At 34.6% G+C, this 26,207-nt stretch overlaps 1 protein-coding gene across 1 annotated transcript in view; it reads left to right on the top strand.

Annotated features, from left to right (window-relative positions):
- GCC2 (GRIP and coiled-coil domain containing 2) overlaps nt 1–26,207 on the top strand; it is a 67,818-nt gene that overhangs the window by 7,382 nt on the left and 34,229 nt on the right. The window contains exons 5-13 of the mRNA XM_025869100.2: nt 255–359; nt 1,089–3,557; nt 4,278–4,347; nt 6,899–6,999; nt 7,091–7,189; nt 14,520–14,639; nt 17,395–17,559; nt 17,872–17,976; nt 18,598–18,760. Of these exons, the coding sequence (XP_025724885.1) occupies nt 255–359; nt 1,089–3,557; nt 4,278–4,347; nt 6,899–6,999; nt 7,091–7,189; nt 14,520–14,639; nt 17,395–17,559; nt 17,872–17,976; nt 18,598–18,760 (3,397 nt within the window). The remainder of the gene's footprint in view (nt 1–254; nt 360–1,088; nt 3,558–4,277; nt 4,348–6,898; nt 7,000–7,090; nt 7,190–14,519; nt 14,640–17,394; nt 17,560–17,871; nt 17,977–18,597; nt 18,761–26,207) is intronic.

Below are 26,207 nucleotides of genomic sequence, written 5' to 3' on the forward strand. Positions count from 1 at the left end.
AAGGTACTGTGAGTTATACTTTTCCTCTTTCTAATTCAGTTCCTCCTCCACTTTTTAGTTTTAAAAAAATATGGTGAAATTTCCCATATCCTCACTTCTTTTCTCCTTTTCTCTTTGTTCTTGTGTTGTATAGACCTTTTTAAGTCTTTTATCCTTACTTCAGTGTGGTTTGGAAAAGGTGAAGAGAAAATTATGCATGTGGTCAATCCACCATGTTTAACCTCAGGCAAACAAATCATCCTGTTCCAAAACAGGCATTGACTGAACGTCTGGATGCCATTCTTCTGGAAAAAGCAGAGACTGAGCAACAGTGTCTTTGTCTGAAGAAGGAAAATATTAAAATGAAGCAAGAGGTTGAGGTAAGGCAACAGTTTAATGTTTGGTTTTTTTATTTGTTAATTAATGTGGTCATGAATTTTAGAGCTAAGACCTTAACAAACATCTGATCTGATGATTTTAATCATTTACAAGAAAACAAGTTGATATCTAAAAAGAAAAATAATTAAAAATCATCTGGCTACATAGAAATGGAGCCAGTATTGTTTCATTGCTTAATCTTCCTTATTGCTGTAATGTCATTCTTTATTAAAAATTAATAAAGATTACTTATTTTGTGAAACAGTACTTAAATAAGTTGATTCTCACACATATTCTAAATATCATTATCTGTTCAGTTCTAGGATACTCAATTGCCTTTTGGGTCTGGGCTAATTTTCTCCAAAAGTCCCTTATTATTTTACTCAGGAGATACTAATTAAGGTCTTGTGACTTAATGCAACTTACATAATTTATCACTTTTTTAAAGGAAATTAAACTCAAGAGATTTCTTATTTCTTGGTTATTATTTTGTGTTTTCTTGTCTTTTTAGTTATTACTTTGAATAACATATTTAATACTGCTGATGTGCAGTATATTGTCATACTTAAGGTAGTCACAGCCTGCGCAGAATTCTTGGAATCTCAGTATCATATTTCTCTATGTACATTTTTGCTCACTTCCTTTTCTAATTAACCTGTGGCTAATATTTTTCCTGAAGGCAGGTATTTCTTTTGTCTTAAATAATTTTTGTGTGCTTGTTTTTATAATAGGATTCTGTAACTAAGATCAAAGATGTGAACAAGGAGTTTGAACAATCGCAAAGAAACTCTGTGAAAGAAATTGAAAATCTGAAAAATGAATTAATGGCAGTACATTCCAAGCACAGTGAAGATAAAGCTAGCTTGCAAAAGGAACTGGAAGAAGTAACCAAAAAACAATTGGAACTTTCTGAACAACTTAAATTCCAGGGTGACTGTGAAGATAATGTTAAAAAACTACAAGAGGAGATTCAGAATATCAGGCCAGCCTTTGAGGAGCAAATTTTGTATCTGCAAAAACAACTAAGAGCTGCCACAAATGAAAAGGAGAAAGAAATCACTAATCTCCAAGAAGTCATTGAGGCTAATTCCCAGCATTACCAAAAAGATGTTATGAGTTTGCAAAAAGAGCTTTTGCAATTGAAAGCTACACACCAAGAGCAAGTTAAAGAATTAATGTGCCAAATTGAAGCATCTGCTAAAGAACGTGAAGCAGAAGTAAATAATTTAAACCAGCTAAAGGAGAATTTAGTCAGACAAGGTGAGGCAAGTGAGAACACTCAGGAGAAATATGAATGTGAATTAGAAAACTTAGAGAATGCGCCAAATGCAAACCATGAAAATCAGATGTGTCCTTTGGGCTTACAAGAAGATGCTTTTGTAGAACAAGTAGTAAACGAAAAAGTCAAACATTTAGAAAATACCTTAAAAGAATTGGAGTCTCAACATAGTATCTTAAAAGATGAGGTAACTTACATGAATAATCTTAAATTAAAACTTGAAATTGATGCACAACATATAAAAGATGAGTTTTTTCATGAACGGGAAGACTTGGAGTTTAAAATTAATGAATTGTTGCTAGCTAAAGAAGAACAGGGCTGTGTAATTGAAAAATTAAAATCTGAGCTAGAAGATTCAAATAAACAATTTTGCTATACTATAGAAAAACATAACAAAGAAGTACAGAGTCTTAAGGAACAACATCAAAAAGAAATATCAGAACTAAATGAGACATTTTTGTCAGGCTCAGAAAAAGAAAAATTAACATTAATGTTCGAAATACAGGGTCTTAAGGAGCAGTGTGAAAACCTACAGCAAGAAAAGCAAGAAGCAATTTTAAATTATGAGAGTTTGCGAGAAATTATGGAAATCTTACAAACAGAACTGGGGGAATCTGCTGGGAAAATAAGTCAAGAGTTTGAATCAATGAAGCAACAGCAAGCATCTGATGTTAATGAACTTCAACAGAAGCTCAGAACTGCTTTTAATGAAAAAGATGCTCTTCTTGAAACTGTGAATCATCTCCAGAGAGAAAACGAAAAGTTATCCCAACAAGAATTAGTACCAGAACTTGAAAATACCATAAAAAGTCTTCAAGAAAAGAATGAAATATGTTTAGTTAGTCTCAGTGAGAGAGATACCATGTTAAAAGAATTTGAAGCAAAGATAAATTCTCTTACTGAGGAAAAAAATATTTTCATAGGTAAAATAAAATCTTCTCATGAAGAGATGGATAATCTCCATAAAAAATGTGAAAGGGGAGAAAGATTGGTCATAGAACTTAGGGAAAAAGTGGAGCAAACTAGCCAGTACAACAGTGAACTAGAACAAAAGGTAAATGAATTAACAGGAGAACTAGAAGAAACTTTAAAAGAAAAGGATCAAAATAACCAGAAACTAGAAAAGCTTACAATTCAATTTAAAACTATTTCTGAAGACCAGGAAGCCCTGTCATCTGAAGTGAAGTCTCTTTATGAGGAAAATAATAGATTAAGTTCAGAAAAGAACCAGTTAAATAGGGATTTGGAAGCTGTCCTGTCCCAAAAAGAAGGAACTTTTATGCTTACGGATCACATTTCTGAATTAGAAAAGAAACTTCAGTTAGTGGTTGCAGAACGAGATAATTTAAGTACAGTGCTTGAAAACGAGCAGGTTCAGAAGTTATTTGTCAAAACTCAGTTATATGGTTTTCTTAAGCAGATGGAGTCCAAAATTTCAGAAGAAAATGAAGAACAAGATGTTGTGAATGTCCTGCAAGCTATAGGTGAATCCTTAACTAAAATAAATGAGGAAAAACACAGCTTGATTTTTCACTATGATAAAAGGGCAGCAGAGTTAGAAAAAAAGATTGAATGCCTTCAAGAAGAGAACACAGTTCAATGTGAAGAACTTCGATCTTTACTAAGAGACCATGAACAAGAGAAAGTTCTCTTAAGGAAAGAGTTAGAAGAAACGCTGTCACATAAAGAGGACTTGCAGTCTGATCTTCTAGAAATGAAGAATGCTAATGAAAAAACAAGACTTGAAAATCAGAATCTTTTAAGTCAAGTTGAAGAAACCTCTCAAAAATTATGTAGCAAAAATGAAACCCATAATGTAAAAGAACAATGTCTTGTAAAGGAACTTGAAAATCTGAGGCTATCACTAGAACAAAAAGAAGCGGAATTACAGGATGTGAGAGCAGAGTTGTTATTATTAAAGGTATTCTTATTTCAATTTTATTAATTTAAATAAATTCTTAATTCTAGTCTTAGATTCGAGAAAATATATACATTAAATTTTTACACTTTGAAGTTAGAAGTAAATTTTCATCATTTAAGCTCAAATGACAATTTTCTAAAAGTACAGTAAACATTTTCCTGTTGTGTATCCTCTATCCACATTGGTCACTTTTTGGTTTTAGATCATTTTAGAATCTTGATCTTGCATAAGATTAAATGATTAGGGGCTTAAATGTCTTGGTTAAAATTATGCAGCCAGTCACCACCAAAACTACATAATGAAAAAGACTTGAATTTCATTCTTATGTAATATACATAATACCTTTCTTAAAGAGCACTGTTGAGCAAAAAAGTGGGCTATTGCAGTATTTAGCTTTAGCCAAAATTTTAGATTTTTCTCCAAAAATTTATGAAAGTATGATAAACAATAATCATTTAACCTTTCCCTTATTGCATTGTGTTTGATATGTGTCAGGTTATTCATCTTGGCCTTGGATACTACTGTTTGGTTTTTTTTATAGTAAATACCATATGCATGATAAGGTCAGTATTACCTGGTCTGTCAAGGTAGGAAAAAGACTTCATCAGATTGCCTTTTATGTGAATTTTCTTTAATGAGGATTTTCTCATGCATGACATGATGGCCAATTCACCGTGGGGAATGAAGTGATTTTCTTTTTGTTTTTCCTATAAAATCTAGGATTCCTTAGCAAAATCACCTATAGAAAATGATCAGCCTTCTTTAGTAAAAGAGCTGGAAGAAAAAATAAGTAAGTATGGTTTTGCATATCTTATTGCAATGAATTACACAGATTCTTCTAGTGTTAGAGGCTATTGAGAAATGTAGTAACCAGTTAGTTGTTAAATCGTAATAACTAGCTGTCTCTTTCTAATGTCCCCATTCTTGCTTGTCTGCCATTTGTTTGCCTTCCCTTCCAAAATTACCACTTTCTTGTTTAATCCAAAGGACTGATGTGATTCCCTTTATAAATGGTTCCATGATTGTTTGGGGATTTTTCATTCATTTAGCAAACTTTATTTGAATGCCAGACTATATTAATAGCAGAGTGATTAAGATATAGACTATGTCTTCAAAGAGTTCAGTGCCAGGAGGGGCTATTGCAGTAGTTTGAGGTGTGGACAAGATACAGTGCTGGCACTACAGGAAGGCATGATTAACTGTCTTGAGTTAGGAAAAACATCACAGAATAGGCTGTACTTTTGTTGTGTCTTGAAGAATGAGAAATTTGACAAGAGAAGAGGCAGGAGGGAACAGCAGATGCATGTATGTTAATATATATAAGATTAAGGAGCATACCAAGAAGTTCTTGGAGAAGCAGGAGTCCCATCACAAAAGCAAAAGAGTGTGTGCAGAGCATTTGGGACTTTTTCCTAATGCATCTTCATCATACTAACATTATGGGGTAGCTATTTTATTCCCATTTAAAAATGAAGAAACAAATACTTAGAAGTATTAAGTAATGTGCCCATAATGCTTCAGTTTAGTGCCCAATTAGTCTGGTGGGGAAGAGGGAGAGGAGGAAGTTGTAAGATTTTATGATGAATCCTATTTTCTTGAGGTGGATGATTGAGGCAAGTGGAGTTAGATGAAATTAGGAACTCAGTTTGAGACATGTTATGTAACAACCCTAATACAAATGTCAGGTAGACTGCTAAATATGCAAATCTGGAGTTAGGGGGAGGGAGCTAGACCAGAGATAAAAAGTTGTAGTTAACATAATAGTTGCATTAAAAGCCATAAAATGGAGATTGCCAAGGAAGTGAATGTAGAAAAAAGAAGACCAGAGACAATTAATCTGTCATTTAAAAATCCGAAAGACAGGAACAGCAAAGGAGATTGAGAAGGAGTAGCCAGTGAGTTAGGAAAACCCAGAGCATGAAATGTCTTAGAAATTAAGACCAATGAAGTGCAAGTGATAGAAGTGTTTCAAAAGGGAACAAGTATTTAACCGTGGCAAATGCTGCTACAGGTCAAGTAACATTAGTACAATGAACTAATCATTAGATTAAGCAGCATAGAGGTCATTAGTAACTTGATAACCTGTTCTGGGATATGCTGAGGCTAGAGCCTGATTGAAATGAGTTCAAGAAAAAAAAATGGGGGAAGAGAAATTTGAGACCATGTGTACACAACTCTTACACAGAGTTTTGCTTTACAAGAAAGAGATGAGACAATAGCCAGATGGGAAGTGTGGTGATTTGCCTTTTTGTGTGTGTGCAATGTTTCACCAGTCCTTTTGTGACCTCTTCCCATCCTCTTTGGTCCTTCCACTGTTTGCTCTGAGCTTTAAAGCTCTTGATATTTTCCTTATTTGCATGTTGGGAAAAAATCCATTAGGGGGATTTGCTGCACAAGAAAGAGGGAGCATTGCTGCCTGATGCCTGAGTGGGTTATAGAACGAAATGCAGAAGTGTAACAGCTGGCCAGTGCTGCACATACACAGAACAGTCACCTGTAGCAGCAGAGGAAGGCAGAGGCTGTGAGCACAGGTGCATCTAGAATAACAAGCAAGGACAGAAATTCAGATCGTGACTTAAGCAGAAATAGCAAGAATTGAGATCTGGAACACAGGAGCTGAAATAGAGGAGATGGCTAAAGACATTAAGGGAGAGATCAGGATTGGATATGTAAAACACATTATGGGTTTAGTTGTAAAAATCACACCTGCCAACCAAGAGGTGTGTGCCTATGGATCCTTAGTATTTAACTGTGTCCGGTATTTCCCCTACATAACCCTGATTTGCAGATTGCCACTGAAAGTCCTACGGTACTTGAGTTTCTGGGAAATCTTTTTTTTTTTTTTAAGATTTTATTTATTTATTTGAAGGAGAGAGAGCACAAGTGGGGGTGGGGAAGGGCAAAGGGAGAGGGAGAAGCTAACTCCTCACTGAGCAGGGAGCCGGATAGGGGGCTTGATTCCAGGACCCTGAGATCTTGATCTGAGCCAAAGGCAGACTCTTAACCAACTGAGCCACCCAGGTGCCCTCTAGGAAATCTTCTAATGTTAAAGGAGTACTAATACTCTCTCTAATTTCTAGCTGCCTATGAAATGATTTTTAAGAAAAGTAGGCTATTTTGATTGATTGCAAGAAATTTTTTACATTGTTTGCCTTGCTTAGGTAATGAATAAGCTTTCACTTAAAAAAATATTAATATTTTTGCTACTTATTTCATTACTTTTAATTCCAAATTACAGATTTTGTGTTCCCAATTGAAGGTCAATTTCTAAGGCTCAAGTAAGTAAATTGGGTTTTTTTACTTTTGAGTTCATATATAATTCTTCCATTTTGTGTTTTTAGGATATCTGGAAAAAGAATCCAAAGAGAAAGAGGAAAAAATAAATAAGATAAAACTGGTTGCTGTGAAGGCAAAGAAAGAACTAGATTCTAGCAAAAAAGAGGTAAGGGGACTTAAAAATGCAAGCTTCAAGAATCTTACATGTTAGAAAATCTAATATTTCTGTCCATAAAAAACTCTTATATTTAAAATAGGCTCAGAGTCTACGGGAAGAGCTAGAATCTGTTCGATCAGAAAAGGATCAGTTTTCTACTTCCATGAGAGATCTCATTCAAGGAGCAGAAAGCTATAAGGTAAAAATAGTTATTTTAATAGCAAGTTATATTTGTAACTTCTAAGTTAAGGAATGTACTAGGAATGTAAAACTCTTGTCCATAACACAGTCACCTTGTATTTTTTAGTAAATCCTTTTTTCTATTTTTTTGTGTAATGTGGTAGCATCCTAGTATCAAGATTTTAAGTGTCTAAGCTTTAAAGTTCCTTCAAGCTATTATTTTTTTAAAATTAAAATTCTGTTTTAGGATTTCCTAATAAAATAAGTAACAAAAAAGATGGCTATTATTACTGTTATTATTTTATATTCTGGCCAAGTGAATAAACTTGAAGCTCAAACAACAGTTTAAAAAGAAAGTGAATGCATTATTTGGAGGTAATAATGCTTGTCAACCTAATATGAGAATTTATTATAAAAAAAATAAAATGAGAGTGCAATGACATCATTAAATGTAAGATAAATACCATTACATTCTTTTATGTATCTATTTGGCAAATATTTATACAGTCAGGCCGAATACTGAGTTCTAGGGAGATGCAGTCAACCAATTACACTAAATTCATGCCCTCTTAGGACTTAAATTCCAGTGGCGATAATAAACAAGTAGACAAAAATATAAGAACCTTACTGTGTAGAACAATAAAGGTGGGTGGTAGGGACAAGAGAGTAAGCCAAGTGGGATTGATTGAAAGAAGAAAATTCCATAATAGCCAAAAAATAAAATTTTTGGAAGAACTTTAATGAGAAAATTTGGCCTTCATGAAGAAAACTGCAAAACATATATATGGCAACTATTATTATTTGAAATACTAGTTTTCAGGTTGGGTTACATGTTCCAAAACAATTTCACTAAAAAATCTAGGATTTTTTTTGACTGGGCAATCTTGATCATTCTAAGTTTCAAATGGAAAATAAGCTCACAAGAGTAGTTAATACTTTTAAGTGAAAAAAGAAAATGGACATCTTGCTTTAGCAGATGCTAAAATTTATTATGAAACCATAATTGACGCAGATCTGATGTAGAAATAAGACATTAACAGAAGACATAGAGACTTCTGTATAACAACAAACACTTCTAGGCCAGGCTCTCTTCTAAGCACTTTACATATCTTATCACACTTAATTCTCAAAAGAACCCCAAGAAATATGTTACAAACATTGCCAGTTTACAAGTGAGGAATCCGAGGCACAAAGAGATTAAGAGACTCAAATCACAGAGCAAGTAACATAGTAAAGCTAGGATTGGATTCAGGCAATCTGGTTCCAGATGTTCTAACACCAAGTAAGCTATACTGTATACTACTCCAGTAAGATCTGAAAACATAGAAACCAACAAAGAAGGAATTAAATAACTACTTCAGAATAATTTAGTCAGATTTTTACTTCACTCCCACACACCACAATAAATTCTAGATGGATTTGAAGAGTTTTGTCAAATGTGAAAGGGATTTTTAAAAACCTAGTATAAGACACTTAATCATTTGAGTTCTGGATATGAAATATGTTTCTAAACTTAAAGCAATTAAAGAAGTTACAAAGAAAAAGACTGAACTATAATAAAAATATAGAATTAACATGAAAATATGACAAGGGATTAATATCCTTAATATATAAAGGTATCTGACAAATTCATTTTGTAAAACACTTATTTGAGTTTAAATATAAGCTTATTTGTCTTTTATGAACCATTAACAACTTGCTTCTTTCAATTTTAAGAACCCCATAATATATTTTATTTATTTTTCCTCCATGGGTAGACCATGTATGCCAAATTCTTTGTTTAGAATATAGATTGCAAAAGTCTGAAAAAATAATAGAATATCAACTGTGAGACAAGAACAGAAGGTATAACTGCCTAATGAGAATACTCATAGGAAAAGACATGCCTTTCAACAAACATAAAAAGTTCTTTGGAAAATGATATAGGTCAGACAGAAAAGGCAACACAATATTGAAGAAGAACAAAACGGGAGGATTAACCTGACCTCAAGACTTACTATAACACTACAGCAGTCAAGACAATGTGGTATTCATGAAAGAATAGACATCTAGATCAGTGGAACAGAATAGAGAGCCCAGAAAAAGACCCACATAAATACAGTCAACTCTTCTTTGACAGTGGAGCAAAGGTTATCTTTTCAGCAGATGGTGCTGGAACAACTGGACATGCACATACAAACGGAATCTAGACACAAACCTTATGTCCTTCACAAAAATTAACTCAGAGTGGATCACAAGCCTAAATGTAAAACATAAGACATGAAATTCCTAGAAGATAATAGGATAAAACCTAGTTAATTTGGGTATGGCAATGACTTTTTAGATAGAACACCAAAGGCCTGACCCATGAAAGAATTGATAAGCTATATATACTTCATTTAAATTACAAATTGCTGTTCTGTGAAAGATAATATCAAGAGAATGAGAAGGCATAGACTGGGAGAAAATATTTGCAAAGGACATATATCTGATGAAGGACTATTATCCCAAAATATGCAAAGAACCACTAAAACTCAACAGAAAACAGAAACCTAATTTTTAAAATGGGCCAAAAACTTCACAGATACCACACCAAAGAAGATAAAGAGTTGGCAAATAAGCATATAAAGATACTCCACACCATATGTCATCAGGGAAGTACAAATGAAAACAATGAGATAACCACTGCACACCTATTAGAATGGCCAGAATCTGAAACACCAACACTACCAAATGCTAACAAGGACATGGAGCAACAGGAACTCTCATTTAGGAACTCTGGTGGGGTTGCAAAAGAGTAAGTATGGCCATTTGGGGAGAAGTTTGGCAGTTTCTTACGAAACTAAACCTACTCTTACCATACAATCTAGTAACCATTGGTATTTACCCAATGCAGTTGAAAACATATCTACATAAAAACCTGCATATAGGTGTTTATAGCAGCTGTATTTATAATTGCCAAAATTTGGGAACAACCAGAGTGGCCTTCAGTAGGTGAATAGATAAGCTGTCGTACATTCAAACAATGGAATATTACTCAGCACTAAAAAAACGAGCTATCAAGCCATGAAAAAGTGTGGAGGAAACTTAAATGTATACTACTACCAAGCAAAAGAAGCCAACCTGAAAAGTCTACATAATGTATGATTACAACTATATGACATTCTGGAAAAGGCAAAAGACAGTTGAGAAAAAAAGCAATCAGTGGTACTCAGGGGTTTGGGGAAGGAAGGGCTAAATAGGTGGGGGGAAAAATGGAAAAAGGAAAAATGGAAATAGGTGGGAAAATCCTCTGTGGATTTTTAGCTTGTGAAACTACTCTGTATGATAATCTATAATGGAGGATGTATGACATTTTAAATTTTTCCAAACCTAGAGACTGTATAACACCAAAAGTGAACCCTAATGTAAACTATGGACTTTGGAGGATGATGTGTCCTTGTAGGGTCATCAGTTACAATAAATGTACCACTGTGGTGGGGCTTGTTGATAATGTCAGAGGCTCTGCATTTGGGGTGGAGGGGTAATGGGAAATCTATGTACCTTCCTCCCAGTGTTGGTGTGAACCTAAAACTGCTCTAAAAAAAAAAAAAAGATGAAGTCTATTAAAACATTTTTAAAAATAGGTTTTATAGTTGTAAAATTTTCTAAATCTTTAAGTAAGGTAGGGATTTCATTTGTGATGAAACACCAGGATTTAAGATTGAATCAGCAGTGCTGATATGTTTAAGAATGATGATCACTGGGGTGCCTGGGTTGCTTAGTTGTTGAGCATCTGCCTTTGGCTCGGGTCATGGTCCCGGGGTGCTGGGGTTGAGCCCCACATCGGGCTCCCTGCTCTGCAGGGGGCCTGCTTCTCCCTCTCCCACTCCCCCTGCTTGTGTTCCCTCTCTCACTGTGTCTCTCTCTGTCAGATAAATAAAATCTTTTTTAAAAAATGATAACTAAAAGCAAAGCAAAGCTGGAGACATCGCAGTTCCGGACTTCAAGCTGTAATCATCAAGACAAGATGGTATTGGCACAAAAACAGACACATAGGTCAATGGAACAGAATAGAAAACCCAGATATAGACCCACAACTATATGGTCAATTGATCTTCGAGAAAGCAGAAATGAATACTCGATGGAAAAAAAATCTCTTCAATAAATGGTTTTGGGAAAACTGGACAACTTACAAAAGAATGAAACTGGACCACTTTCTTACACTACACAAAAATAAATTCAAAATGGATGGAAAACCTAAATGTGAGACAGAAAACCATCAAAATCCTAGAGAACACAGGCAGCAACCTCTTTGACCTCAGCCACCTGAGCCACCCCAACTTCTTACTAGACATGTTGCCAGGAACAAGGGAAACAAAAACAAGAATGAACTATTGGGACTTCATCAAGATAAAAAGCTTTTGCACAGCAAAGGAAGAAGTCAACAAAACCAAAAGACAACTGACAATGGGAGAAGGTATTTGCAAATGACATATCTGATAAAGGGTTCATATCCAAAATCTGAAAAACTCAACACCCAAAAACTAAATAATCCAGTTAAGAAATGGGCAGAAGACATGAACAGACATTTTTCCAAAGAAGACATCCAGATAACTAGCAAATACATTTTTTTTTAAGATTTTGATTTATTTATTTGTCAGAGAGCACACGCACAAGCAGGGGGAGCAGCAGGCAGAGTGAGAAGCAGGCTGAGCAAGAGACCCTATGACCTGAGCCAAAGGCAGACACTTAACTGAGCCATCCAGGCATCTCTAGCAGATATATTTTAAAAAGATGCTCAACATCACTCATCCTCAGGGAAATACAAATCAAAACTACAATGAGATACCACCTCACTCTTGTCAGAATAGCTAAAATTAACAACTCAGGAGACAACAGATGTTGGTGAGGTTGTGGAGAAAGGGAAACCTCTTACACTGTTGGTGGGAATGCAAGCTGGTGCAGCCACTCTGGAAAGCAGTATGGAGGTTCCTCAAAAAGTTGAAAATAGAGCTACCCTACGACCCAGCAGTTGCACTACTGGGTAGTAGTAGGATACAAAGAGTGGTTCAGAGGGGTACATGCACTGTGGTATTTATAGCAGCATTATCAACAATAGCCAAACTATAGAAAGAGCCCAAATGTCCATTGACAGATGAATGGATAAAGAAGATGTGGCACATACACACACACACACACACACACACACACACACACAATGGAATGTTAGCCATCAAAAAGAATGAAATCTTGCCATTTGCAACAACGTGGATGGAGCTAGAGTGTATTATGCTAAGTGAAATAAGTCAGAAAAAGACAAGTACCATATGATTTCACTCATATGTGGAATTTAAGAAACAAAACAGATGAACATAGTGGAAGGGAAAAAGAGGAATGCAAACCATAAGAGACTCTTAACTATAGAGAACAAACTGAGGTTTGATGGGGGAGGTTGGTGGGGGATGGGCTAAATGGGTGATGAGTATTAAGGAGGGCACTTGTAAAAGGCAAAAGATTTATACGATCTGAAGAGAAACCAGAGTATTAAGGAGGGCACTTGTGATGAGCACTGGGAATTATATGTAAGTGATGAATCACCAAATTCTACACCTGAAACCAATTTTACCATATATATTACTAGTATTTATATAAAAAATGAAATTTAAAAAAATGATCGCTTTTTGTAAAAACAGACTTATAACTGAGCTCCATTAGATTCCTTAAGGAGCATCGATATTAGGATGCTGAGTAATTTTGTGGATTATTTGTGAATTTGGCTAGTTTCTTTTTTTCAGTCTTCTTATCACTTACGATCATCATCTTTATCAGTTTTTTTTTTAAGATCTGAACACGCAACTGTTCTGAAGGGATGATTAAGTCATAATTATTCTTTGCTGAGAAGAAGCATCCGCATATGCATCAAGGAAATTAGACCATTGCATGCATGGCATTCATTTTTTGTTCCAGTGCTCCCCTTAGCAATAATATATGATTATAGTCAGAATTTCCTATAAGGAGCCATTATTTACTAGAGTTAGCTTTGATACTCGTTTTTTGCAGTCCTTGACAATATTAGAACCATAGCGAGTAAAAACAAAGAAGACCAGATAGAGTTTAAGAGGATAAAGATCTCTGATCTATGGAGTTAGAGGAATTTGCACAAATACAAAACAAGCATGAAATCTCTCTGTGAAAAGAACACAAATGATTTCTCAATATGCCAGGAAGTAACAGAATCCTCAGACAAATAAACATGGACAAACAAATTTATAAGCCAGCTTCTAGATTCCCAATCTGCCTTTTACCTATCACAAGATGGATAGACCATAAAATTGAAACCCAGATTCTAACACTCAGCTACCAGTGTGGATAATAGTTGATTATGTATAAATCAGAATTAGAAACAGAATTAGATTTGGCCAAGAATCAGATTTTGGCAAGCAGGAACCAGAAAGAGCATATAATTGTCACACATGAGACCCCAGAGGAGTCTGGGAAGGGGAGCCAAGGACTCAAGAGGTCCTGGTCTGGATGAAGGCCACTTTTGAAGCTTTACAAAATAAACTTTCAAATGTTTTTGAAAGAAATAATAAACTTTCAAATGTTTTGAAAGTTTTCAAAGAAAACATTTTGTTTGTTATTATGCACAAAAATTCATTTATGTGAAGGAGAACAGTCAGTAGTTCTCCAGGAACAAAAGTGAAAACAGGATTTATCAGAGAGGAGAGAGGAAGAAAAAAAAAAAAATCCCACATACAGTCTGGAAACAGTGAACCTCATGTACCTATTTTGGAGGATAACGTGATTTGCTAGTATGTCACAAAAAGGCCAGTCTGGGCATTTTGTTCTTGAGTAGGCACAAACCAGAAATATTAAAGAAAATTCCATTGGTTTTAGAGTTCAGAAAATGTTAAACATTTTGCCACAGAGTATGAGACACTGTTTTTATAAAATATCTTCCTGTGTTCCTCCATTAGCACTTCTACCTTATATTAGGCTGCGCCTAAAACATTTCCCTGTCAGAATTCTTTAGGTGGAGTTAGTTAAGGCAACCAAGTTAAATTTTTTCTTCTCCTTCTCTAAATTTTGTTTATGTTTCAGAAGTTTATTTTTGTTGATGACTAGAATATTTAACTTGCAAATATTACATTGTATAAATGTAAAATCATTTTGCTCTCTAATAGTTCCCCCATACTAAAAGTCATCTGAATTATACTAATTTTATTATATAATGCCAGCTAGATATTCTACCAAATGTTGAATTTAAATATTTTAAGCTTTCAGAATGGACTCATAAATGTTATATCAAGATGGCTTGATAATACAGTCTGACTGGTTGAATGTATAATAATTGCCTGAAGTTAAATCCTTTTGCCTTTTTTTTGAAGAATCTTTTATTAGAATATGATAAGCAGTCAGAGCAGCTGGATGTGGAAAAAGAACGTGCTAATAATTTTGAGCATCACATAGAAGACCTTACAAGACAATTAAGGAATTCAACTTTTCAGGTAAAAAAAATTTTTGAGGTATAATTGACATGGAACATTATGTTACTTTAGTTTCAGGTGTACAACATCATGATTTGTATATATTATGAAATCTAGTTAATACCTGTCACCATACATAAAGAATTTTTTCTTGCAGTTAGAATTTTAAGGTTTACTCTTTTAGCAACTTTCAAATATTCATACCTTATTAACTATAGCACTATGCTGTATATCACATTTCATGATTTATTTATTTTATAACTATACGTTTGTACCCTTTGACCCCCTTCACTGATTTCACTCACACCCCACCCTGTTCCTCTGGCAACCGCATATCTTTCTATGAGCTTAGCTGCTATTTTTTTTTAATTCCACATATAAGTGAAATCATACAGTATTTGTCTTTATCTGACTTACTTCACTTAGCATACTGCTCTCAAGGTCCATTCATGTTGTCACAGATGGCAAGATTTCATACTTCTGTATGGCCAAAGAATATTCTATTGTATGAATACACCACATTTCCTTTATCCGTTCATCCATCACTGATCACTTAGGTTGTATCCTTATCCTGCCTATTGTTAGTCATGCTGCAGTGAATATGGCTGTACATATATCTTTTTGAGTTAGTGTTTTTGTTTTCTTTGAATAAATACACAGAAGTGGAATTACTGGATCATATGGTAGTTCTGTTTTTAATTTTTTGAGGAACTTCCCATACTGTTTTCCACAGTGGCTGCACCAATTCACGTTCTCACCAACAGTACACAAGATTTCCCTTTTCTCAACATCCTTGCCAACACTTGTTTCTGGTTGTTGTTGTTGTTGTTGTTTAATAATAGCCATTCTAACAGGTATGAGATGATATTTCATTGTGGTTTTGATTTGCATTTCTCTAATGATCCATGATGTTGAACATCTTTTCATGTACCTATTGGCCATCTGTATGTCTTTGGGAAAGTGTCTATTTAGATATTCTGCCCATTTTTAAATGGAACTGTTTGGTTTTTTGCTCTTGAGTTGTAGGAATTCTTTATTTAGGATATTAACCCATTATCAGCTACAGGATTTACAAGTAATTTCCTCCATTCAGTACGTTGCCTTTTCATTCTCTTGATGGTTTCCTTTGCTGTAAAGAAGCTTTTGAGTTTGTTGCAGTCACATGGGTTGATTTTTGTTTTTGTTGCCTTTTGCCTTTGATGTCAGGTTCAAAAAATTACTGACAAGACCAATGTCAAGGAGTTTACTGCCGATCTCTAGGAGTCTTATGGTTTCAGGTCTTATATTCAAATTTAATGCCATTTTGAGTTAATTTTTGTGTAAGGTGTAAGATAGTGGTCCAGTTTCATTCTTTTGCATGTGTCCATCCAACTTGCCCAACACCATTTATTGAAGAGACTATTCTTTTCTCATTGTATATTCTTGGCTCCTTTGTCATAAATGAATTGACCAATATATACATGGGTTTATTTCTGGGCTCTTTTTTTTGTCTTATTGATCAATGTGTCTGCTATTATGCCAGCACCATACTGTTTTGAGTACTATAGTTTTATAATATAGTTTAAAATCAGGGAGCATGATACCTCCAGTTTTTTTTTTTTTTCAAGATTGCTTTGGCTATTTGGGCTCTTTTGTGGTTCTGTACAAATTTTAGAATTGTTTTAGTTCTGTGAAAAATGCCATTGGATTTTTTATAAGAATTGCATTGAACCTATAGATTGCTTTGGTCAGTGTAACAGTATTTGTACTTTCAGAAAATATTAATTCTTCCAATCTATGAGCATAGATTATCTTTACATTTATGTTTGTCATCTTCAATTTATTTCATCAGTGTCTTACAGTTTTAAATGTACAAATCTTTCACCTCTTTGGTTACTAGGTTTTTTTTTTTTCTTTTTGATGCAGTTGTGTGGAATTACTTAGTCTTAATTTCTCTTCCTGATAGTTTGTTATTCATGTATAGAAACACAACAGATTTCTGTATATTGATCTTGTATTCTGCAGCTCTACTGAATTCATTTATTAGCTCTCACATTTTTGGGGGGAGTCTTTAGGGTTTTCTGTACATACTATCCCATCATCTGCAAATAGTGACAGTTTTACTTCTTCCTTTCTACTTTGGATACCTTTTCTTTTTCTTGCTTATTGCTGTGGCTAGGACTTCTAATACTTTGATAAATAAGAGTGGGAATCTTATCTTGTCCCTGATCTTAGAGGAAAAGCTTTTCACCACTGAGTATGATGTAGCTGTGGGCTTGTCATATATGACCTTTATTATGTTGAGGTACATTCCTCTACACCCACTTTATTGAGAGGACTTTTCAGATAATTTTAAATTGAGTAAATGCAGACATGAAAAATGTAATAAGTATATTTCAATTTCAAAATTTTGGCATAAAAAATTAAATTCATTAAAATTAATAGAAAATTTCATTTTGTTCTTCCCATTGTTGGGAGAAGAATATGACAAAACAACTGGCAACTATCATGTCTTATCTATTGCTCTAATCTCAGCTCCCTGGGGTGTTTTGGTTTTGGTCTTGGTTTCTTTTTTGCCTTTTCCTCTGCCAATGTTCCTGGTCTCTTGTAATGTTTGCCAAATTTATTTTAACAGTAATAGTATTTTAAACTTATTCTTGATTTTACATTATGTGGAATTGTTTTTGAAATCTCCATTTTTCATACTGTGCCAACAATCTTACAAGTATCATTTTATTCTTCCTCTCCTGTACATATTTTCTACATGTTTACAGTAGTGAATCATTTGTCATTCTAGTGCGAAAAATTAAGTTCTGATAATGAAGATCTCTTAACTCGTATTGAGACACTACAGTCTAATGCAAAGTTATTAGAAGTACAGATTTTAGAAGTCCAAAAAGCCAAGGCAGTGGCAGACAAAGAGTTGGAAGCCGAAAAACTTCAGAAAGAGCAGAAGATAAAGGTAAAAACAGTCCTGTAGGATTAGTTCATGTTATATAGTGATACTTTTATCATACTATTTAAGTGAAAGAAAGACTTACTAATGAGTAGCATTTGTGAATACAACAGAATTCATTAATTCCTTAATGTATGTCAACTATGAAGTTGAGAATCCCAAGCTATGATTTTGGGGTACGTGTTTTTTAAATATTTAAAGATTTTCAAGCTTTTTTTAATTTCAGTATGTCAGATTCATTTTATAGACCCTAACAAATACCTTTTTTAATGTTGGTTTGTTTGGGGGGGGTGGGGGAGCGGTATTTTTTAATTTCAGGAGCATGCCAGTTCTGTAAATGAACTTGAAGAACTTCAACTGCAACTTCAGAAGGAAAAGAAACAGCTTCAGAAAACCATGCAAGAATTAGAGCTGGTTAGAAAGGTAAAATAAAACCAGATTCAAAACTGAGGTCAATATTCACAGTGTTAAACGATTCTGAGAGTTTAGAAAGGAAATATTTCAAAACTAACATAACCATATATAAATTGTTAGCCTCAGAAGAATGAAAATTTAAGATTTCTCTCAGTCCTATCTTTTCAGAAGAATCTATGGTCACAAATGGTTTGATACTTCATTTTTTTGTACAGGATTGCTTTATGACACATGAAGATTTAATTAATGTCAAAAGTTGGAATTCATATTATACCTAAAACTTTGGCTAGTTTTTCTCTACTTTTTTCAAAGATGAGGCTAAAAAGAAAGGTATTATAAGAGCTGCTTAAATGCTAACATTTTATAAATAAGAACTCCATGAGTAGAACTGTCAATTGTGGCTAATGAAAATTATGATGAAATTCAATGAAAATATTTTATAAAATTACAAAAAGAGAAAGTACCAACTTCCAGTTTCTTCATATGATGTGTAAACTTTCTCTATTTCAGAAAAGCATAATAGAATGTGTTTATCCCTTTGGCATAATTTACAGTTATGCAATTAGCAATTTTACAAATAAAATTAACTGATCTACTATTATGTGGATCTTTTATTTCTGATATGTGCAGGATGCCCAGCAAACCACATTGATGAATATGGAAATAGCTGATTATGAACGTTTAATGAAAGAACTAAATCAAAAGTTAGCTAATAAAAACAGCAAGATAGAAGATCTGGAGCAAGAAATTAAAATTCAGAAGCAGAAACAAGAAACCCTGCAAGAAGAAATGAGTGAGTAAAACAATTCACTTTAACTTACAACAATTTCATTATAACTGAATACAGGGGAGCAATATTAGTTGTGCATTTCACCAGACTTTGACTGCCAGCAGATCTTTCACACAGTGCTAAATATTCATAAGGACCAGGAGGGTTGTAAAACCATTTTTGTTCAGATGTGTACAGTCTGTGTTGGTGCATAATGCAGTCATTTACTTAAACAGTTCCTAAGTACCTGCTGCATGAGTGATACAAAGATAAAAAATGGTCTTGTCCATGATTTGCTGGTTGTCAGCAGAGTGGGATCATTTAAATAGTAGTGAAATCTTTTTTAAGGTGATTATATTCCCTTCTCTCCATAAAATAACTTCTAACATTAAGCCTCTAAAGCTATATATATCCCTTTAGGCACCCCTTCAGCCACATCTCATAAGGTATGTTGTACTTTTTATTTTAATTCAGCTCAAAATATTTTTAAATTTCCTTTGGATTTCTTCTTTGACCCATGGGTTATTTAGAAGTGTGTTGTTTAATTCATTTAAAGGAATTTCACTTGTCTTTCTGTTAATGATTTCTAAGTGAATTCCTTTGTGGTTAGAGAACGTACTCTGTATGATTTCAGTCCTTTTAAGTTTTGGTGAATGCTCCTTAGGCACTTGAAAACGTATTCAACTATATTAGTTGTTGGATATAGTGTTCTAACTAATGTCAATTAAATCAAGTCAGGTGACAGTTTAGGTTTTCTATATTTTTAATGATTTTCTGACTACTGCTCTACCAAGTACTGAGAGAAGTATGTTGAATTTCCTGAACATAACTGTAGGTTTCTTTTTCTTTTCACTTTTGTCAATTTTGGCTTCATGTATTTAGAAACTCTGGAATTAGCTACATATACATTTAGAATTATTACTTGCTCTTGGTAATTTAATTTCTCTATTATTATAAAATATGTTTTTTTATTACTGGTAATATTTCTTTTTCTAAATTCCACTTTGATATTAATATAACCACTCCAGCTTTCTTTTGTTTCTTGTTTATGTGGCATGTCTTTTCCCATCCTTTAGCTTTCGACCTAAGTCTATAAAGTGCTTCTTTTAGATACTGTATAGTTGAGTCTTCCTTTTCTTTCCAACCTGACAACCTCTGCTATTTAAATGGAATGTCTAAATCATTTATTTTTAACATAATTGTTTATGTGATTAGGTTTAAACCTACTACCTTGCAGTTTCTATTTGTCTTCTAGTTTTGTTCCTTTTTCCTCTTTTTCTCCCTTCTTTTGAATTAAGTAATTTATATGATGTCATTTTATCTCCATTATTAGCTTATTAGCTATGCTCTTGTTAAGGTTTTAGTGGTTGCTTTAGGGTTTATAGTATATGTCATGAACTTATTACAGATTACTTTTAAGTAAATTATACCACTTCATATGTAGACTAAGAATCTTATAGTAGTACTGCTTATTCTCCCTCTTTTGTCCTTTAATGTCATACATTTTACTTCTACATGTGTTACAGACGTAGTAATTGTGTTATTTTGGTTTGAAAATAGTTATCTTTTAAAGAGAGATCAGCAAACCATGGCCCACAATAGCTGCCTCTCATATGGTTTTACTGAAACGCAGCTCTGTCCATTTGTGATACTGTCTGTGGCTGCTTTCATGCTACACAGCACAGTCAAGTAGTTGTAACAGAGACTGTATCACCTGCAAGCCTATCATATTTATTATCTCACCATTTAAAATGTTTTCCAATCCCTGTTTTAAAGAAATGAAAAACTAGAGATTTTTTTTTATATTTACCCACGTATTTACCATTTCTGCTGCTCTTCATTCCTTCATCTGTATCAAAATTTCCTCAAATATGACTTTCCTTTTGCCTGAAGAACTTCCTTTAACATATCCTTTTTTTTTTAAGATTTTATTTATTTATTTGTCAGAGAGAGAACACAAGCAGGGGGAGCGGCAGGCAGAGGGAGAAGCAGGCTCCCCGCTGAGCAAGGAGTCTGACGTGGGACTTGATCCCAGGACCCTGGGATCACAACCTGAGCCAAAGGCAGACACTTAATCAACTGAGCCACCCAGGTGTCCCTAACGTATCTTATAATGCAGGCTACAGGCATTGAATTCTGTAATGTTTTGTTTGCCTGAAAAAAAAAATCTTCATTTCTGAAAGATTGTTTTGCTGGGGAGCGTCTGAGTGGCTTACTCAGTTAACCATCCAGTTCTTGGTCTCAGCTCAGGTCATGATCTCGCAGTTGTGGGATTGAGCCCTACATCGGGCTCTGTGCTTAGTGCAGAGTGTGCTTCTCTTTCTCCCTTCCACTCTGCCCCTTCCTGCATGCACACTCTCTCTCTAAAATGAATAAATCTAAAAAAAAAAAAAAGATAATTTTGTCAAGTATAGAATTTTATGATGTGCCTTGGTGTGTCTTTTTTCCCTGTTTATATCCTGCTTGTGTTTTGTTCAGTTTCTTTGTTGTATGTAGTTTGTTGTATGTAGATAGATATGTTGTATGTAGACAATTTATATTTGTCTAAATCCTCTTCCTTTTTTCCCCCAAAACACCAATTACATACATTAGACCACTTGATATAGTCTCATAGGTTAGTGATGCTGTTTATTTTTTCTTCACTTCTCTTTTTTTTCACTTTCATTAAATGGAATATAGTTTTAATTTTAGTGGTTTCTATTATTTAATAGTCTTTAAATTTTCTCATCTTCAGGGTCTAATATGTTATTACCATTCAGTGATATTTTCACTTTAGATATTGTATTTTTTATCTCTAGAAATTCCATTTGTATTCTTTTAGTTCTTGTTGTTTTTCATTCATCTCTTCATTATGTTCATGTTTTCTTTTAAATCCTAAAGAATATTCTGGAATGTTCTAATATTATTGATTGTATTTTTCTCCTGTTATGAGTAATATTTTCCTGCTTCTTTGCATGGGAAATAATTTTTTAATTGGGTGTGAATTTTACATTGTTGAATACTAGATTTTTTTATTCATTTACAGAGTTAAACTTTGGCTGGCAGGTCTTTTCTGGATCACTTTTATCCTTTTGTGGTTTGTTTTTCATCTTTTTTGAAACCAAGTGTAGAGTACTCTTTCCTGTAGATTTAGTTCAGCCCCTCTACTAAGGTGGGGAATGTTCTGAAGTCTACTGAGTGCCCATGTATTATACAAAGTCTCTTTACTCTGGCTGGTTGGAACACTTTATATCCCTGTGTGAGCCTTGGGAATTGTCCAATTATAGCTCCCTATTCACTGTGCTTTCCATCTCAGCAAGACCACTGCTCTATTTGGGATTCCCCTCCTGTTCCACAGTCTAGAAATTTCCTCCAGACAGAAAGCTGGAATAGGGCTCACCTTGTTTACCTTCTCTCAAGGATCACAGCTCAATTTCAGGAACTTTCATATATTTTGTTCAGTTTTCTAATTGTTTACAGCAGAATGTGTGTCTAAGTCTTGCTATTCCCTCATGGTGAGAAGCTGAAGTTCCATAAAATGATTTAAGTTGGCTGCAAAAATATTAATGTATAAGATTTTAGATATATAAATGATGAGGAAATGGGATAAAAGGAAGTGTTGAGGTGTTGGACTATACAGTGAAGTCAGATATAAGATTAAGACATAAAATATATATTTTGTGTACTTTTGCTATCACTAAGGTCTCCCTAAATTGGCTTTGAGCTTCCCAGAAGCCATGCAAAGACAGGAACATTATCAGTTACAGGGTTTATAGTAGCAACAATATTACAACAAATATGATGCTTGTGAGCAATACAGCTTTTCCTGGAACTAAGATGTTTGAGAGAAGTTTTTTTTAAGGCATTTTTTATAAAAGGAACACTGTGTCAGAGGAGCAAGATGGCAGAGGAGTAGGAGACCTAAATTTCTTCTGGTCCCAGGAATTCAACTAGATAGGGATCAAACCATTCTGAACACCTAAGAACTCAACAGGAGTTCGAAGAAAAGAATACCAGCAACTCTCTGAACAGAAAAGTGACCACTTTCTAGAAGGTCACTTCTGATTTGTTTAGTGTATATTTTCTGGGGACGTTGTTACCCTGTTAGCATTTTGTTATCTCATTCATCTCTTCTCCTCTGGACAGAATGACAAAATGGAAAAAATCACCTCAAAACAAAAGAACAAGAGGCAGTACCGACTGCCAGGGACGTACTCAATATGGACATTAGTACGATGTCAGAACTAGAGTTCAGAATGATGATTTTAAAGACTAGCTGGGCTTGAAAAAAGCATGGAAGATATTAGAGAAACCCTTTCTGGAGAAATAAAAACTAAAATCTAACCAAGTCAAAAATCAAAAAGGCTATTAATGAGGTGCAATCAAAAATGGAGGCTCTAACTGCTAGAATAAATGAGGCAGAAGAGAGAATGAGTGATATAGAAGACCAAATGATGGAAAATCAAGAAGCTGAGAAAAAGAGATAAACAACTACTGGATCACAGGGGCAGAATTTGGGGCAGAATTCGAGTCATAAGTGATACCTAGAGATGAAACAATATTAGAATAATTGGGATCCCAGAAGAAGAAGAAAGAGAGAGAGGGCAGAAGATATATTGGAGCAAATTATAGCAGAGAACTTACCTAAGTTGCGGAAGGAAACAGGCATCAAAATCCAGAAGGCACAGAGAACCCCTCTCAAAATCAATAAAAATAGATCAACACCCTGACATCTAATAGTAAAACTTAGGAGTCTCAGAGACAAAGAGAAAATCCTGAAAGCAGCTCAGGACAAGAGATCTGTAACCTACAATGGTAGAAACATTAGAATGGCAACAGACCTATCTACAGAGACCTGGCAGGCCAGAAAGGACTGGCATGTTATCTTCAGAGCACTAAATGAGAAAAATATGCAGCCAAAAATGCTGTATCCAGCAAGGCTGTCATTGAAAATACAAGGAGAGATAAAAAGCTTCCAGGACAAAAAAAACTAAAGGAATTTGCAAGCACGAAATCGGCCCTACAAGAAATATTGAAAGGGGTCCTGTAAGCAAAGAGAGCCTAAAAGTAACATAGACCAGAAAGGAACACAGACAATATATTGTAACAGTCACCTTACAGACAATACAGTGGCACTAAATTCACATCTTTTAATACTTACCCTGAAAGTAAATGGGCTAAATACCCCAATCAAAAGACACAGGGTATGACTCTGGATAAAAAAGCAAGACCCATCAATATGCTTTCTGCAAGAGATTCATTTTAGACCCAAAGACACCCCCACATTGAAAGTGAGGGGGTGGAAAACCATTTACCATGCTAATGGACACCAAAAGAAAGCTGGGGTGGCAATCCTTATATCAGACAAATTAGATTTTAAACCAAAGACTGTAATAAGAGATGAGGAAGGACACTCTATCTTACTTAAAGGGTCTGTCCAACAGGAAGATCTAACAATTGTAAAAATCCATGTCCCTAACATGGGAGCAGCCAATTATATAAGCCAATTAATAACAAAAGCAAAGACACACATCAACAACAATACAATAATAGTGGGGGACTTTAACACCCCTCTCACTGAAATGGACAGATCATCTAAGCAAAAGATCAATAAGGAAATAAAGATTTTAAATGGCACACTGCACCAAATGGACATCACATATATATTCAGAACATTCCATCCCAAAGCAGCAGAATACACATTCTTCTCTAGTGCCCATGGAACATTCTCCAGAATAGATCACGTCCTAGGTCACAAATCAGGTCTCAAGCAGTACCAAAAGATTGGGATCATTCCCTGCATATTTTCAGACCACAATGCTTTGAAACTAGAACTCAATCACAAGAGGAAAGTCAGAAAGAACTCAAATACATGGAGGCTAAAGAGCATCCTACTAAAGAATGATGGGTCAACCAGGAAATTAAAGAAGAATTTTAAAAATTCATGGAAACCAATGAAAATGAAAACAAAACTGTTCAAAATTTTGGGATGTAGCAAAGACAGTCCTAAGAGGAAAGTATATAGCAATACAAGTCTTTCTCAAGAAACAGGAAAGGTCTCAAATACACAACCTAACCCTACACCTAAAGGAGCTGGAGAAAAAACAGCAAATAAAGCCTAAACCCAGCAGGAGAAGAGGAATAATAAAGATCAGAGCAGAAATCAATGAAATAGAAACCAAAAGGACAGTAGAACAGATCAACGAAACTAGGAGCTGGTTCTTTGAAAGAATTAACAAGATTGATAAACCCCTGGCCAGACTTATCAAAAAGAAAAGAGAAAGGACCCAAATAAATGAAATCATGAATGAAAGGAGAGATCACAACCAACACTAAAGAAATACAAACAATTATAAGAACATATTATGAGCAACTATATGCCATCAAATTAGATAATCTGGAAGAAATGGATGCATTCCTAGAGATGTATCAACTACCAAAACTGAGCCAGTAAGAAATAGAAAACCTGAACAGACCTATAACCACTAAATAAATTGAAGCAGTTATCAAAAATCTCCCAAGAAACAAAAGCCCAGGGCCAGATGGCTTCCCAGGGGAATTCTACCACACATTTAAGGAGGAATTAATTCCCATTCTTCTGAAACTGTTCCAAAAAATAGATGGAAGGAAAACTTCCCAACTCGTTTTATGAGGCCACCATTACCTTGATCCCCAAACCAGACAAAGACCCCATCAAAAAGGAGAATTACAGACCAATAACCTTGATGAACATGGATGCAAAAATTCTCACCAAAATACTAGCCAATAGGATCCAACACTACATTAAAAGGTTTATTCACCACAACCAAGTGGGATTTATCCCTGGGCTGCAGGGTGCGTTCAGCATCCGCAAATCAATCAATGTGATACAATACATTAATAAAAGAAAGAACAAGAAACATATGATCCTCTCAATAGATGCAGAAAAAGCATTTGACAAAGTACAGCATCCTTTCTTGATCAAAACTCTTCAGAGTATAGGGATAGAGGGTACATACCTCAATATCATAAAAGCCATCTATGAAAAGCCTACAGCAAATATCATTCTCGATGGAAAAAAATGAGCTCTCCCCCTAAGGTCAGGAATGCGGCAGGGATTTCCACTATCACCACTAATATTCAACATAGTATTAGAAGTCCTAGCCACAGCAATCAGACAACAAAAAGAAATAAAAGGCATCCAAATTGGCAAAGAAGTCAAACTCTCACTCTGCAGATGGTAATGATACCACTTATGTGGAAACCACAAAAGACTCCACCCCAAAACTGCTAGAACTCATACAGGAATTCAGTAAAGTGGCAGGATATAAAATCAGTGCACAGAAGTCCGTAGCATTCCTATACACCAACAACAAGACAGGAGAAAGAAAAATTAAGGAGTCAATCCCATTTACAATTGCTCCCCAAACCATAAGATACCTAGGAATATATCTAACCAAAGAGGCAAAGAATCTGTACTCAGAAAACTATGAAGTACTCATTAAAGAAATTG

The sequence above is a fragment of the Callorhinus ursinus genome, unplaced genomic scaffold, assembly GCF_003265705.2.
Source record: "Callorhinus ursinus isolate GAN/ISIS: 27379988/994484 unplaced genomic scaffold, GSC_fseal_2.0 scaffold10, whole genome shotgun sequence".
NCBI classification, from domain to species: Eukaryota; Metazoa; Chordata; class Mammalia; order Carnivora; family Otariidae; genus Callorhinus; species Callorhinus ursinus.